The sequence below is a fragment of the Leptopilina boulardi genome, unplaced genomic scaffold, assembly GCF_019393585.1.
Source record: "Leptopilina boulardi isolate dan_hultmark-lab unplaced genomic scaffold, ZJU_Lbou_2.1 LbouV2_300, whole genome shotgun sequence".
Lineage (NCBI taxonomy): Eukaryota > Metazoa > Arthropoda > Insecta > Hymenoptera > Figitidae > Leptopilina > Leptopilina boulardi.
The window spans coordinates 590,925-607,431 of NW_026137864.1; the positions used below are offsets into that span (position 1 = coordinate 590,925).

General features: G+C 22.1%; 2 protein-coding genes across 2 annotated transcripts; one reads left to right on the top strand and one right to left on the bottom strand.

Annotated features, from left to right (window-relative positions):
- Positions 1-1,025: 1,025 nt before the first annotated feature.
- On the bottom strand, positions 1,026-9,514 carry LOC127282607 (uncharacterized). Its single transcript, XM_051306965.1, has 2 exons — positions 9,051-9,514; positions 1,026-4,218 (listed from the first exon to the last, which is right to left on the bottom strand). Exons 1-2 carry the CDS (start codon positions 9,159-9,161, stop codon positions 3,607-3,609), a joined length of 723 nt encoding a protein of 240 aa, XP_051162922.1. The 5' UTR covers positions 9,162-9,514; the 3' UTR covers positions 1,026-3,606.
- Positions 9,515-9,730: 216 nt separating this feature from the next.
- Positions 9,731-16,485, top strand: LOC127282592 (ATP-binding cassette sub-family F member 3). The gene is made up of 9 exons (XM_051306932.1): positions 9,731-9,936; positions 10,059-10,164; positions 10,687-10,879; positions 11,360-11,700; positions 13,779-14,274; positions 14,524-14,747; positions 14,840-15,195; positions 15,500-15,720; positions 16,143-16,485. Exons 1-9 carry the CDS (start codon positions 9,864-9,866, stop codon positions 16,287-16,289), a joined length of 2,157 nt encoding a protein of 718 aa, XP_051162889.1. The 5' UTR covers positions 9,731-9,863; the 3' UTR covers positions 16,290-16,485.
- The last annotated feature ends 22 nt before the right edge of the window (positions 16,486-16,507 follow it).

The window sequence follows — 16,507 nt, forward strand, 5'->3', positions numbered from 1 at the left end:
TTTAGAAAAGTTAATAATAATAAATATTTTCACATTTACATTTGGAGAGTATTTTTTATTTATTTATTATATATAAAACTAAAAATATATATATTTATATATATATATATTTATTTTGTATTTGTAAGAAAATTTTTATTACTAAAAAGATTAATGATTTTATTTAATTTGTGATTTTTTTTAATATTAATTTCAACTGTATGTAAGAATAATAATTTCAATGAAAAAAAAGGTTAAAAATGTAAACAAATAAATTTTTTACAAAATTAAATTTCCAGTTTCTTTTAAAATACCAATTACAAAAAAAATTTTAAAAATTATTTTATGTTTTTTGAATTTTTTACGAATTAAAAAAAGTTTTTTACAAATAAAAATTAAATTTTCCGTCTCTTACAATACAGTTACTAAAAAAAAATATTTTTTAACTTATTTTATTTTTTGGAACTTTTTTTTATGAAATAACTATAGTTGAAATAGCTAGTTTAGAAAAAAAAAATGACAAAATGATAAAGAATAAAAACTCTTATGATCATTTTGTAAATATTTTTATTTTTTGATATTAAACGATATAGATCACAGTTATTATACGAGATGTGTTATTAAGATACAATATTTATGTGTAATTTAAACAATATTTTGAATTGTCATTTTTTTTTTTTTTACAGAAATTTCATTTTTTGTTTTAAAAACAATTTTTTTTTCTTTTTATTTGGCGGCAAATTTACTTTTTTTTTTTTTTGTTAATTTTTAAAAAATATTTACACAGTTTATGTATCTTTTGTTTTTCGTCTTTTTCTTTAAATAGGAGAAGCTAGCATATTTCATAAATATATATATTTATATATATATTATTATTTTTTTTCACTAAATATTTTGCGCAGTATCGAGACTGATAAATTCTCCTATTATTAAAGGCAATTTAAATATTATATAGTTACTGTTAACCGGGATTATATTTTTTCTTATTGAATTAATTAAATATTAAAATTGTCAAAAACTTTCAATTTTAAAATCTTACTACACTGTTTATCTTTTTTTTTTCAAAAAAATGAGAGTAATACTTTATGGACAATATAAAGTCTTTTTTTTTTAAACAAGTAATATCTAATGAATTGGAATAATATATATATTTATCATATATTTATAATTAAATGTAATTAACTAAAACTGTTAAATCAATTAATTTGACTTTTTTTTAGTTGACTTAACAATTAGTTAGTTAAATAGTATTTTTATCAGCTACAAACTAATTCGACAAATACTAAAATTTTAATACGAATATATACTCTTTTGTAAATATATTTTGTTTAGATATATTATATAAGTATAGACATTGAATTATAATTATTTTGATGCATTTTTTAAAAATAAAAATAGAATTTTTATTTTTCAAAAATGTCACAATAATTTTATTGGATGAATGAAAAAAAAAAAAATTATATATAAAATTGTCTTTATATAAATGTGAAGTTACTAAAAACTAGTGGAATGGTTACAATATTCTTAGAAAATTGTCTTTTTTTTTTCTCTAAAAAATTATTTTTTCATTTTATAATATTAATAATAATAATCTTTGTTCAATATTCAAATATATACTATATACTAAAATGTCGACAAAGCTAAAGTCTTATATTCGATATCAATATACGAAGCAAGTTCGCTATAAAGGAACATTGAGTTTTATTATTATTATTTTATTACACTCAAACCTCGTTAAGTGAAATTTCATGTATTCTTAAAAAAAAAAATGAAATTAATTTTAAATCCAAAAAAATTCTGTCATCGGACAAATGTGTGATTTCTTGTGAGACGAATTATTTCCTGAATGAATCTCACTTAACGAGGTTTGACTGTATTTTATTATTATTATTGTTATAATAATTATTATTTTTTTATTGTTATTACTAATAATAATACCGTAGCTGTCGACTTTTTTTTTATCGCAATTATCTTTACATATAGATGATAATTATGAATTAAAATTTATTTTGTTCTGGCACTGCCCTTGGCATAGAGACAACTCTAACTTTTTTGTTTTTTCTCTTTATATATAAGAAAACTTATGGATTCACAGTATATTAGAGAACATTATAATGTGCGTTTGGATTGATATACTTCCAGGAATAATAATAATAATAAATATCTCTCTCTTGTATATTTTAGATGAGATATTATCTTAAAATAAAAAAGAAATCTAATACTCTTAAATGTAATCTGTCCAATTGCACATTTTCTAGAGGACTAGGCTCTTTATTTGAAATATTTTATTTTAATGAAAATTAATAATAATAATAATAATAATAATAATAATAATCAGATCTACCGTGGATATTATAAAGTCTCAATCTGTCTCAATAAAAAAAAAAAATTGTCAATTGAAAAAAAACGAAAATGATTAAAAATAAACGAATATTATTTATTTGAAATTTTCTATTTTTATTTATTAACTTCTACTTTTATTTATAGTTATTTTCTACTTTTTTTTTTGTTATTTTTTCATTTTTATTTAATTATTAAAATTTTCACTTCTATTTTTATATATATATTTTTTTTAATTATTACTTTCTATTTTCATATATTTTGCATTTTATTTTCATTGTATTTTGCATTTTTATTTCACGGAAATAATATTCGTTTATTCTAAACATTAATGAATGAAAAAGATTTTGAAAAAAATTAATTAATTTGTCCAAGTTTTTTTTTTTTAAATAAAACTTTTGATTGTAATGAATTATCGTTTATGAAAAAGAAAAATTTAACTGATCAAAAAAAAATTGGTGCAATTTTATATTTTCGTTTTCTCTAAATAAAACATTAATTTATAATTTAAAAATAAAATAGTAAAATACAGGGATCACAGTTTTACCCTTTTTCGCCTAATTCACGTATTTCTAAAAATTTATTACCCTTTTCACTTTTTTTTTTTTTACGAATTTTAATTGATTTACGTTTCAAATTATCAGAATTTTAATAAATTTAATTTTTAATTTCTCAAAATTTCCATTTGTCCAAATTTTGAATTAATTTACGTGTTTGAAATTATTAGAATGTTAATTTTTGTTTTAATTTAAGTTTCAAATTATCCAAATTTTAATTTATTATTATTAATAATCAATAATAATCAAATTAATTTATTTTGATTCAATTAGTTAACATTTAAAATAAATGAAAATTAACTTTTTTTTAAAAGAAATTAATCGGTTCTAGCTATCAATTTTTTTTAATCACCATTTTGTAATCTATTTTCGGTAAACAATTCATTTTTTCAATTAATTTTTCATGAAAAAAGAAACTGTAATCCCCAAAAATAGTTTCTTACTGTCCAAAACTTGTTTTCTCTTAATTTTTGCAAATTTCAATGAATTAAAAATAAAATTGTCCACATTTTTTAATGAAATATTGTTTGTTCCTATAATTTAAAAACATGGAAAATACTTGTACTAACTTTTGTTTTGACTATTAATTCTCCTTTAAAAAAAAATTATAATTTTTTGATTTTTTCTTTTTTTGTAAATAAAATAGAAAAAAAGATACGAACCATTAATAATAATGAATTAAGAATGATGTTAATATTTTTTGTGGACGGAAATTAAAGGAATAAATAATTTATCCATAATCAACGCTCAATGTACTGAGTCCCTTTTTTTTAATGGCTTCAGCAACAGCACGCTCAAGAAAATCATGTTCCTGATCGCTCTCATCAGTTTTCTCCTCGATCCAATTTCTTTCGGAATTAATTTCCACTTGATGATTATGATGATGAGCTGATGTCATTACAGGTGCTGTGGTTGATGATGACGATGATGATGACGACGATGTTGAACCAGTAAAATTATCATTGATTCCAGTTGAATTCAATGAATAATCTTGATTACTAAAATAATTAACTGTCGTTCCGGCAAAAAATGAATTTGCTTGCGATAAATTATTCATTGATGGAACTAATCCATGATTTCTTATTGCCATTGAGACTGCGGTGTCTTCCATTTCATCGCCATGAAATGAACGCATCCATGGATCTTCGAGGAAAAAATTTCCAGTTGTTGCCATTATATAGTGTTCCATTACATGATTTATTGTATTGTCAACAAAACCCTTTGCAACTTGAAAGGCCTGCCAGCCCTTAAGCTTTTCCCTTGACAATCTTTCTTCCTCGTCAAATTCTTGCGTTTCTTCTTCATCGACAGGTGCCCATTCATTGTCTCGTACTCTTACGGTCTGAAAAATTTTTCAAATCGTTAGTTATATATATATATATATATATATATATATATATATATATATATATATTTCGAAAATTTAGAAATTTTCTCAATAAAGTGTTATAAAAAATATTCTAAAAATAATTCACATATTTTTCTGTTTTTTAAATTATAAATATTTATAAAAGTTTTGATAATAAATAATGACTAATTAAAAAATTAAACTAAATCATAAAAATAATTTATTAATAATTTTATTTTTTTAATAAATAAAATAAATTTATTTTTCTAATTTTAATTTTTAAAAATTTTCAATTTTACTTTTTAAACTCTAAATTAATTAGATGAATATTAAAATATTTTAATCAACATTAGAAACAATTGTCAAATATTAATTTTCTATTTTTAGAAAATTGTGATTTTTATACGAATGCAATTTTTTAAAGAAAATATCGAATAGACAGTCAAAACAAAAATTAGTCTAACTTTATATTTTTGTATTTTTTAATTAAAAAAAGTAAATTTTATTAAATATTTAAGTTTTAAATAAAAGTGTGAGAAATTTTATTTTTAATAATGTTTTTAAATTATTAAATGTTGTATTTGAATTAAAATTAAAAAACCTCGAGGCCTCGAATCGACTTTAAGGTATATAAAAAAAGTCGAAAAAGTCGACTATTTTTATTTTAACAAAATTTAATTGGTTAATGAATATTTTACTTTAAAAAAACAATGTTATTAGTTATTAAATTCATTTTATCAATTCTCTAATGAGAATAATTCTACAATGAATATTATCGAGAAAATTTATTTCGATTATTTCAGAATCGAACTAATTGTAAGACAAATTTTCCAAATTTTATTTAAATATGACAAATTTCTAACAAAAATTCTTAAAGTTCTATTTTTATAATTTTTTCAAGTCTAATTAAAGCAATTTATTTGAATTAAAAATTTTGTCATAGCTTTTAGTTTTGATAGTCAAAAAAATTTCAGGCAATACTTATTCAAGTTTTACAAGAATTAGTTTTTACAGCACTAAAAATAATTTATCAAATAATTTTAGATAACTTTTTTTTTAAAGTAATTGAATTTTCAATAATTTACAATTTAGATTTTTGAAATTAATTGAACTTCAAGTGATTTTTAATTTAAAATTTTTAATGATTTCTGTGAAATAAAAAATTTATTAGAAATTACAGACAAAAATACAATAATTTTAAAACTTTTTAAATGAAGAATTGTTTCATATACGTAATTGAATATTCGAAGAATATTTATTTATTGAAAATATATAAATATATATTTATATATAATATTAATATTATAAAAATCATTAAAAATAATTGAATTTCAGGAGATTTATAATTGAAATTATTAAATTTCAAAAAATTTTAGATGGAAAGATTTTAGAAATAATTAAATTTTAGAAGCTTATAAATTGAAATTTTTGAAAATAATTAAATTTCAAAAGATTGTGTTTAATTTCAAACAATAATAACACTGTCCGACAATGATTTTGCCCCTCGGATAATTCCGGTCACTTTCGATAGATTTTTACACGCTGATTACGAATCTGCAAATAAAAATGCTCTAGTACGTCCAGTTTCTGAGAAAATTAGTGTTAAAAAGTCGAAAATGCGTGTTTTTGGCCATATTTGAATTTAAATAAAATAAAAACAAGAGGTGCTAGAATCTTGTTCTTGGGTTCAAATGAAAGCTTGAAACTTAAACAACAATTCCATGAAGGGAAAAATTAAAGGCATAATGATAAGGCTGTTAAAACTTATTTTTTCATTTGCGATTAATTTTGTCATTTTTCATAATCAACGAACACCGTGTATAACCTTAATAGTTTAAAACAAGTGACAAACAAGTGAATGAAACATCATTCGAATTTGAAAATTTTTCACGTGACTTTCAGGTTACTTATTATCTATTAATTTTTAAACTTACCTTCTTTAAACCATATTTAAATAAGATAATGTTCACTATACAGTTTTTTGAAGACTTCTGCAGAACGCTGGGCCGAATTGTTTTTATTAACAAAATACAGTAATAAATAATTAACTTTCAATTATTACATATAGGTTAAATTAATATTTAAATAAAAATTTAAAAATTTTATAAAAAATGTTTTTGTTAATCAAAAATTTTAATTAATTTTATTTTTCGGATATATTTTTATTTTAATTTCATTTATTTGAAAATTCAGATATATAAATGAAGATTACAAAGAGCAATAAATAAATGGAAATATGGCTAAATGAGGTTTATTTAGCAATCCAAATGTAGACAAACTTTTCTCGTCTTTCTAAATTTTATAAATGTTTTTTCAGACAATAATAATTTTAATTGTAAATTTACAATTGTAAATAACGAATAAATTAAAAATTTAAATACACAAACTTTGAAAATTAAAACCAGAAAAAAATTGCAAAATTAACAAAATTAAACTGATTTTAAATAATAATATCTTTAAAGTGTGAATTTTAAAAATATGAATATTAAAAATTCAAAGACATCTTTTGAAAATTTTTTAAGATATATTTTGAAATTTTTTATCTATCGTATAGAATTTTAAATATTGTATTTGTGTATTTTATGTTAAATGAAACTAATAAGATGTTAATTATATAAACTTTTTTAGGTGTATTGTGAAATTTTGTTATTTGTGATAATTATTTATTATTTATTAAAGTTTGTGTGTTTATACTCGTCACGATTGACGAAAATAGTTAATAGAAAATTAATTAGATAATAAGTAACCTGAAAGTCAACTGAAAAATTTTCAAATTCGAATGATGTTTCATTCACTTGCTTGTCACTTGTTTCAAAATGTTAGGGTTATATACAGTGTTCGTTGAATATGAAAAATGACAAAATTAATCGCAAATGAAAAAATAAGTTTTAACAGCCTTATCATTATGCCTTTAATTTTTCCCTTCATGGAATTGTTGTTTAAGTTTCAAGCTTTCATTTGAACCCAAGAACAAGATTCTAGCACCTCTTGTTTTTATTTTATTCAAATTCAAATATGGCCAAAAACACGCATTTTCGACTTTTTAACACTAATTTTCTCAGAAACTGGACGTGCTAGAGCATTTTTATTTGCAGATTCGTAATCAGCGTGTAAAAATCTATCGAAAGTGACCGGAATTATCCGAGGGGCAGAAAAAAAAATCATTTTTGTCGGACAGTGTAATTATAACAAGAGAAATTTTTAGTGATTATTCTGTTGATGAAGAATTTATTAGATATCACATAAAAAAAATTGAATTCCAAAAGTTTTTAATTGAAAAATGCTTTCAGATAATTGAATTTTTGAAGAATATTATAAAAATCATGAAAAATAATTGAAATTTTTACAAATAATTAAATTTCAAGTGATTTTGAATTAAAATTTTTGGGTAATTTTATTTGCTAATTTTTTTTAAAAATTATAAACAATCATTAAATTTCATAAAAATTTTAATTGAAATTTATTAAAATAAGTCGAAAAAAGAAAAGATATTGTAAAATTGTTGGCTATGTTTCCAAAATTAACAATTATTATTATTATTATTTTAAAAATAATATTTAACTTGTATGAAAAAAAATTAGATTGACAGTCAAATCAAAAGTTAATTTAACTTCTCATTTTTGTAGTTTTAAATAAATAAATTTTTTCAATATATAATTTTTCTCAAAAACAAAGTGTTAGTAATTTTATTTTTTACATTTTGAATCATTAAAAATTGCATTTGAATTAAAATTAAAAAACATCAAGAAAAGATATTGTAAAATTTTAGATTATTTTGCATAAATTATTTCTTATTAATTTTTTTTTTTATTAAAGTACAACTTTTAATATGAATCTAAATGTTAAAAATTTAATTATTTACACTTGCTCAGAAACAGTATTAAAATCTAAAATTATTTTCTTATTTAAAATTCAAAAATATAAAGTTTTATTAACTTTTGTTTTGATTGTTTGTAGGAATTTTTTTTTATTTTTAAAAACGAAAATATTGGAACGACAGTCAAAACAAAAGCTATAATTAACATTTTTCTAAAAAAACTTTATAAAAACAAAAAAACAATTTTTAATTAAGAAAGCTTTCAGTAAAAGTGTTGGCAATTTTATTTTTTTAACATTTTAAATAATTAAAAATTGAATTTGGAGATGAGAGATTAAAATTTTCTAACAATAAAAAATAGAATTTACTTTTTAGGTTATGATACTTGTCAGAAAATTGTATTTTTCATTTAAATGCAATTTTTAAATTGAGTTTAATTTTTTTTTTTTGAAAATGTCAAAAATTAAATTGTTTACACTTACACTGAAAAGCACTTTTAAACTGTAATTTTATTTTATTTCGTTTTTCGTTGCATCTTTTTTTATTTATAGTTTCTAAAAAAAATCAAAGTTAGAAAATTTACTAATTTTAAAAATTCTAAACACTTTTATAAATTAGTTTTTGACTTTAATTAATTTTTAAATTTAAAAAAAGAAATTAATCGAAAAAAAAAATTATAACCTCTTTTAATTAAAAACATTGAAATTTCTATGATGAAAATAATATTTTGAAAAATTCTCTGCAAATTTAAGAGAATTATAAATAAATTATGCAAGATAGTTGTTTGCATTTAATTAGAATAAATCAATTATCACATCGGGTGAACGTTATTTTTAATTGTAAAATTAATTAATTATAATATTTGAAAAGAATGTGACTCAATAATCTATTTCAACCCTGACCTAGTTATTAAGAAATTGCGATCTCTATTAGCTAAAAGCAAAGGTCAATGACCCAGCCAATTAACCTGGTACAGTAAACAATGGAGTGAAAAATGAAAGGAAATCACCGATTCTTCCTTATGTTCAACATTTGTGACAGTAGGACGTGTGCGTTGCCGTTTTGGAGGATCCGGTCGATCATGATCATCAGTATCGGACTCTTCCACGTCAGTTGCCATTCTTTCTATTTTGAATTATTTTAATTATAGAAATACACCCTTAAACTGATTAACCTAAACGGATGTGTAATCGCACTTAATATATATAGTGGGAATGACGTGAAAAATATATATGACGTTTAAACCAAGCCCTTGAAATTCCTGAGTTTCTTGCGTCTTTTTATTTTATTTCCCTTTTTAACGATCATCCTTGATATTGTAATCCTTTTTTAAAATCATCTCCAAACACAAGGAGATTGTTTTTTGATAAGAAAAATAACTTGAAGATATCAGCGTTTCATTGCACAAAGAAAATAATGAACAAAAATGTCAATATATACACACGCAGAGAGAGAACTTTGACAGCTCCAAAATGGCGCTCAATCTCTGGCGTGTTTTCTTTTCAAAAAAAAAAAAAATAACAATAACAAAAATATATGTCATATATTCCTTTAGTTAAATTTGTTATTTTTAATAAATTATTAAATAATTGGGGCAAAATTGAATAATTAATTAAATTTTTTTCTTATGATTTTTAAATCACTTTTTTTTTGTTGGCCATTTAATTTTCTATAAGAATACGTATAAATTTTAAAATGGCGTAAACATGTGTTCATGAGGTTCGAACGTTTGACGTCCGCTCTTTGGGAAGATATTTAAAAATTTCCGGCTTGTTATTTTATTGAAGTAGATTAAAAAATTTAAGTTTTTATTGTGCGTGGAATGGCCGTGTGTGGTGAATATATTAAAAGTCAATTTCCAACAATTGACGATGATCTTTATCAATATGTGGAAGGTAAATTTTGTAAATTCCTAACCTAAAAACAATTCTTACGCGAATTGCGAGCCATGCCCACTTTTTTTTTTGAAAAATAAAATATAAAAAAATTGGGTTTTTTTTTGGGGGGATGGTTTTAGGAATTCTTGACAGCTCAAAAGATGACTTCGAAGATGAAAATGAAGTTTATGAAGCAATTGGAGAAGTTTTGCATGAAGTAGCTGAGAAGCCAGAAATCGTGGTTAGGTCGGTGATAGTCTGTATATAGTTTTTTTTTAAATAATAATAACAACATTTATCTAAGATTCAATTGACTTCAGTTGAGTAAATAATTGACATTTACAATTGTTTCTGCAATTTTTTTTCAAAATTCAAGACAATCATTTTAATATAAGATTTTTTTGCATTTACATGATTAGAAATTTTTTTTTTAAATTCTGTTTCAATGAATACAACTATATTTAAATTTTTATTGCTTAAAAAAAATTAGTTGTAATTTTCAATTAATATTTGTTATATTAATTTATTCTCATGTTTTTTCAATTGAGACAACAAAAAATACAAATTGAAAATTAAATATTTAAGTTTAAAAACAAAATGATTTTTATAATTTTTTAAATAATTATTATTCGTTAATGAATTTATTTTATTAAATTTTTATTGCGTGCACAGTTTAATATATAAGAAAATAAATTCACAAAAAACAAATATTTTTAAAAATATATATATATATATAACGTAAAATTATTGTTGTAATTTCATATTTAGACAAATATGCAAGAAATTATTAGAAATGCTAAAAGGAGGGACCAATGGAACTCAAAATGGATCAAGCGAAAGAAAAAATGGTGAGAATAAAGTTTTAAATGCTCCGGTTCATTTGGGATCAATGGCAGCAACATTAGAAGAACAAGTTGAACAAATAAAGAGTATTTGGGTTACGACACGTGACGATGGGATGGTAAATTTGATTTTTTATTTTATTTCTAACAATTTCTTTATTATTTCTCTTGTTGATCACTGAAACATTAAAATTTGAGAAAACTACGTAAATTTTGTTTTTATTTAAAAAAAAAAATGTAAATTCACTTTGAATTTTTAAAAATCTTTCATTTTATAAAAACTATTTTTCGATTATTTGAAAATTAAAAATTTTAGAATAAATTACGTCCATTTCAACGCTAAATTTTTTTTTTCTTTATTTTTAAAATAAAAATTTGCTTAAGAATATTGTGAAAACAAATTTTAGTATTGATTCTTTTTTTTATCTGCATCAAATTCAGTCAGTATTTTAAAACAACGAAAAATAATTTTATCAAATAGAATTTTTACAAAAAATTTAGCATTACTTAGAAGTTTACTATTTTTATATTTTTTAAAAAATTTTCTTTCAAAACTAGTAGCAAAATAATAAAATAAAAAAAAAAAATTTTTTCTTTAGAAAGTAGATGCAAAAAAATTGGAAAAAGCTGAAGCTAAATTACAACAAAAACAAGAAAAACGAACAGGCAATGATTCAACGGGAATGAAAATAATTAATAATTCAGTGCCAGCCTTAGAAACAGCGAGTGCAAGTCAAATGATGAGTAAAAAAGAAAGTAAAATGGAAATGAAAGGCTCTGTAAATAAAACACAGGATATTAGAATTGAAAACTTTGACGTTGCCTATGGCGACAGAATTTTATTGCAAGGCGCCGATATAACACTTGCCTTTGGTAGACGTTATGGTTTTATTGGACGTAATGGTTTGGGAAAAACGACACTACTCAGAATGATATCATGGTAATTATCGTAAATATGAATCTCTCTTTTTGTTTACTTTTTTTTTACTTCAAAAAACAAAAAAAAATTCCAATTAAACGCTCTTCAATAATTTTATTTCAAATTCTTTAAAAACTTAATTCGTTTCAAAAAATTGCAATTAAAATTCTTCAAAAATTCAATTATTTCCAACATATTTATTTAAACCATCATAAATTTAATTATTTTCAAAAATTTCCATTAAAATTCTTGAAAAATCTTTCAAATTTTCAAATCTTCAACAAAAATTCTTTGAAAATTGCATTCTTTGAAAAACTAAATATTAAAATACCCTAAGATTCAATTATTTTTGAAAAATTTCAATTCAATTACTTCAACATAAAAATTGCAATTAATCGCTCTTCAATAATTTTATTTCAAATTCTTTAAAAATTTAATTCGTTTCAAAAAATTGCAATTAAAATTCTTCAAAAATTCAATTATTTCCAACATTTTTATTTAAAGCATCATAAATTAAATTATTTTAAAAAAATTTCCATTAAAATTCTTGAAAAATCCAATAATTTTCAAATCTTCAACAAAAATTCTTTGAAAATTGCATTCTTTGAAAAACTAAATAAATTATAATACCCTAAGATTCAATTATTTTTGAAAAATTTCAATCCAATTACTTCAAAAAAAAAAAAATTGCAATTAAACGCTCTTCAATAATTTTATTTCAAATTCTTTAAAAATTTAATTCGTTTCAAAAAATTGCAATTAAAATTCTTCAAAAATTCAATTATTTCCAACATTTTTATTTAAAGCATCATAAATTAAATTATTTTAAAAAAATTTCAATCAATGCATTTAAAATTTCAATTATTTAAAGAATTTTCAATCAATGTCTTTAAAAATTCAATTATTTTCAAAAATCTCAACTATAATTCTCAGATTGTGAAATTAATTTGAAAACAACAATCTCAACTGCAATTCTTAAAATGTTAAATTAAATTGAAAATTTTTATTAAAAGGTCTTTGATTTATTCAATTATTTTCAAACTGTTGAATTAAAATTCTTTAATTACAAAATTAAACCACATAAAAAGTTCATCTAATTAAAATTAGAAACTTTCAATTATAATTTTCAAAAATTTCAACTTTAGTTCATGAAAAAATTAATTATTTTCAAAAGTTCCAATTAAAAGTTTTTGATGATTTAATTATTATTTAAAATAATTTCAATTAAAGTCTCTAGAACAATTTAATTATTCTATAAAATTCAAACTATAATTTTTCGAAAATTTAATTATTTTCAAAAATGTAACATCTTTGAAATTTCAATTGTTTTAAAAAAATTGCAAAATTAAATCCTCTTTATTTAATTTAAAAAACAAATGCTTTAAAAATACTCAAAAATTCAAATCATTTTCAAAAATGTCAATTAATTTTCTTCAAAAATGCAATGTTGAAAAAGAAATTTTAATTATAATTCTTTAAAAATTCAATTAAAAATGAAATATAATTTTCTCTGATTAAATTATTAATAATAATAAATTAATAATTTTTATTAATTTTAGTTATTCAATTTATTTGTTTTAAATTAATAAATAATAATAATTAATTAATTAGTTACTAATAATATTCCATGAAGTTTGAGTCAACGCTTAGCGTTAAAAATTATTTTTCACAGAACCAAAAATATGAAATCATTTTTAAAAAGGTTTTGGGTTCACATAATACTTTGAAAACTATTTTTCAAGGCATTATTTGGAATGAAAATTAAAAAAAAAAATAATTTTCGGCGTTAAGCGTCGACGTTAATTTCCTAGAGGTATGATATTAATAAAAAATTAGTAATCTATTTTCGTTTGTTTCCAAAATGCTTCATTTTAATAGTTAACTAAATTCTTTTAATAATGGATATAATTTAAAGGACTTTTCTTTTATTATAAAAGGAAATCAAATATAAAGGAAAATTCGTTTAAGATAATAGGAGGGTGTAAATTTAAATTGTTTTCTAAGTGTACAAAAAATTATCAAATATTGGAAATATTTAAAAAAATTTTTTTGTTTTATTATTTTAAATTGAAATATAAAACTACTTTTTTTTCGCGCAGTAAACAACTTCGAATACCGTCGCACATTCGTGTTTTACACGTGGAACAAGAAGTCGCTGGCGATGAAACATCAGCATTGGAATCTGTTTTAGAGAGTGATTATGAGCGTAGTGCATTACTTAGTCGTGAAGCCGAATTACAAGCGGCTATTGAAAAAGATGGAGGAAAATCAGAAGTACTTGGCGAAGAATTGGCACGTGTCTATGAAGCAATGCAAATGGCCGAAGTGGAAAAAGCGCCAGCAAAAGCTAGTATGATTCTCACGGGTTTAGGATTTTCCGTTGAACGACAATCGTGGCCGACAAAATCATTTTCCGGTGGATGGCGAATGAGACTTGCTCTTGCGCGTGCACTTTTCTCTAAACCTGATTTATTGCTTCTCGATGAACCAACAAATATGTTGGATATCAAGGCAATTCTTTGGCTTGAAAAATATTTACAATCCTGGCCAACAACATTGCTCGTTGTATCGCACGATCGTAATTTTCTCGACACTGTACGAATAATTTTTTTTTGTTATATTTTTAATATTTCAAGATGTCCACCGAATATTGAAATTCTTGAGAAAGTGAATTTTGAAAAAAAAATGATTTTAATCCTTGAAAAATCTTTGGACTTTTTTTCAAGAATCGATGGACATCCTGTCATTTTTTTTTTTTTTTTTTAACAAATCGAATTAAATTTGGGAAAAATATCGAATATTGTTAAAGAAAACAAAAAAGGTTATTGTTATTATTTCTCACAGGTGCCGACCGATATTCTTTATTTGAAGGCGCAAAAAATTGAGGCATATCGCGGTAATTATGAACAATTTGCAAAAACGAAAGGTGAACGAGAGAGGAATCAGCAAAGAGAATATGAAGCACAACAAGCTAAAAGGGCTCACGTTCAAGAATTCATTGATAGGTTTCGTTATAATGCCAATCGTGCCTCAAGTGTGCAAAGTAAAATAAAAATGCTCGACAAAATGTAAGTTAATATTTGAAAAATAATAATTATTGTAAATATTATTATTTTTTTTTCTTTTTATCATTTATAATATTTATATTTTCATTTTTCAGGCCTGAATTGAAACCAATGGAAAAAGAAAGTGAAGTGACTTTACGATTTCCTGATGTAGAACCATTGAGTCCTCCAATTCTTCAATTAAATGAAGTTTCCTTTCGCTATCAAGAGGGTCCCGATTTATTTACCAATGTTAATCTCACAGCTAATTTGGAATCGAGAATTTGTATTGTGGGTGAGAATGGAGCGGGAAAAACGACATTATTAAAAATTATCACATGCGGTTTGAGTCCAACAAAAGGCTCAGTGCATATTCATCGAAATTTGAAATTTGGTTATTTTAGTCAACATCACGTTGATCAACTTGACATGAGGATTTGTCCTGTTGAATTATTACAAAATCATTTTCCAGGTACTATATAAGCAATTATAAACAATTAATAACTATTGATAATCGCTTTTCATAATCGATTTTTTGTTATTATTCTTACATTTTAACTATCATCTTTCTTTACTATTTTGATAATTTTTTTTTTTTTTTTATTTTTACCAAATTAGATAAAAATTGGTTTACAGTTTCAAGATAACATTATTTATGGAATTAATTAAACCAAGTTTTAATTCATCTTTGGTCTTTGATAAAAAATCATTAATGAAAATGACAATTATTTCAATATTGAGAATAAAGTTGAAAATAATTAATTTTTCATTTTTAGGCAAACCAATTGAAGAATATCGAAGAATGTTGGGTAGTTTTGGAGTGAGTGGAGATCTCGCTCTTCAAACAATTAATTCACTATCGGGTGGGCAAAAATCGAGAGTAGCTTTTGCATTAATGTGCGCCGCGATGCCTAATTTTTTGGTTCTCGATGAACCGACTAATCATCTTGATATTGAATCAATCGAGGCTTTGGGCAAAGCCCTTAACGTCTGTCAAGTAAGTTATTTTTTATTTTTTAAATTAAAAAATTCTCTAAATTTTCAATTACAATATTTTTTTTTTTTGTTTTTGTTTAATATTCACATTATTATTTCATTCGAATTATTAATAACTTTTTTTTTTTCATTTTTATATTATTTCACTCGGTTTTATTTTCAAAGTATATAGTGAAAGAATTTTTTTTTCTTCTAATTTTTGTCCTAATTTCAACAATAATTGTAATTAAATATTTATTTATCGAATTATCATTTTAATTTTTGTTAACTGTAGAATTAAAATTTTATATTTTAAATATTCTGACTTTAGAAATTTGTCTAAATTACAATTTCGTGATCGATTTATAACTTTTTTTTTATTGCGCGTAAGTTTCTGATGACTAATTATTATTATTTTATGAATAATAACTTTTTTTTCGCCAGGCTGGTATAATATTAGTTTCCCATGATGAAAGGCTGATTCGCATGGTTTGCAAGGAACTCTGGGTTTGTGGAGGTGGATCAGTGAAATGTATAGAAGGTGGATTTGATGAATATCGTAAAATTATAGAAAAGGAATTGGAAATGTAGAATTTAATTTAGCTATGTAATTAAAATGCGCTTTAAATTGTTAATCAAGAAAAAAAAAAAAATTAGTAAATTTTTCAAAAAGATTTCAAATTGACGAAATCAATTTGATTTTAATTAAAAACTGGATTGAATATATAAGTATCATATTTACTGTTGACCACGTCTTATTTAATAAAATAAAAACATAATTGTTAAATTTTCCCTTATTCTCATAAAAT

What these genes read in the sequence shown, in the direction of transcription:
- LOC127282607 (XM_051306965.1), bottom strand. Translation starts at nt 9,161, where the DNA reads ATGGCAACTGACGTGGAAGAGTCCGATACTGATGATCATGATCGACCG. An exon ending in TTGAACATAAGGAAGAATCG is followed by an intron (nt 4,219 to 9,050) that starts GTGATTTCCTTT and finishes AAAATTTTTCAG; the next exon opens with ACCGTAAGAGTACGAGACAA.
- LOC127282592 (XM_051306932.1), top strand. Translation starts at nt 9,864, where the DNA reads ATGGCCGTGTGTGGTGAATATATTAAAAGTCAATTTCCAACAATTGAC. An exon ending in CGACACGTGACGATGGGATG is followed by an intron (nt 10,880 to 11,359) that starts GTAAATTTGATT and finishes TTTTTTCTTTAG; the next exon opens with AAAGTAGATGCAAAAAAATT. An exon ending in AAGCCCTTAACGTCTGTCAA is followed by an intron (nt 15,721 to 16,142) that starts GTAAGTTATTTT and finishes TTTTTTCGCCAG; the next exon opens with GCTGGTATAATATTAGTTTC.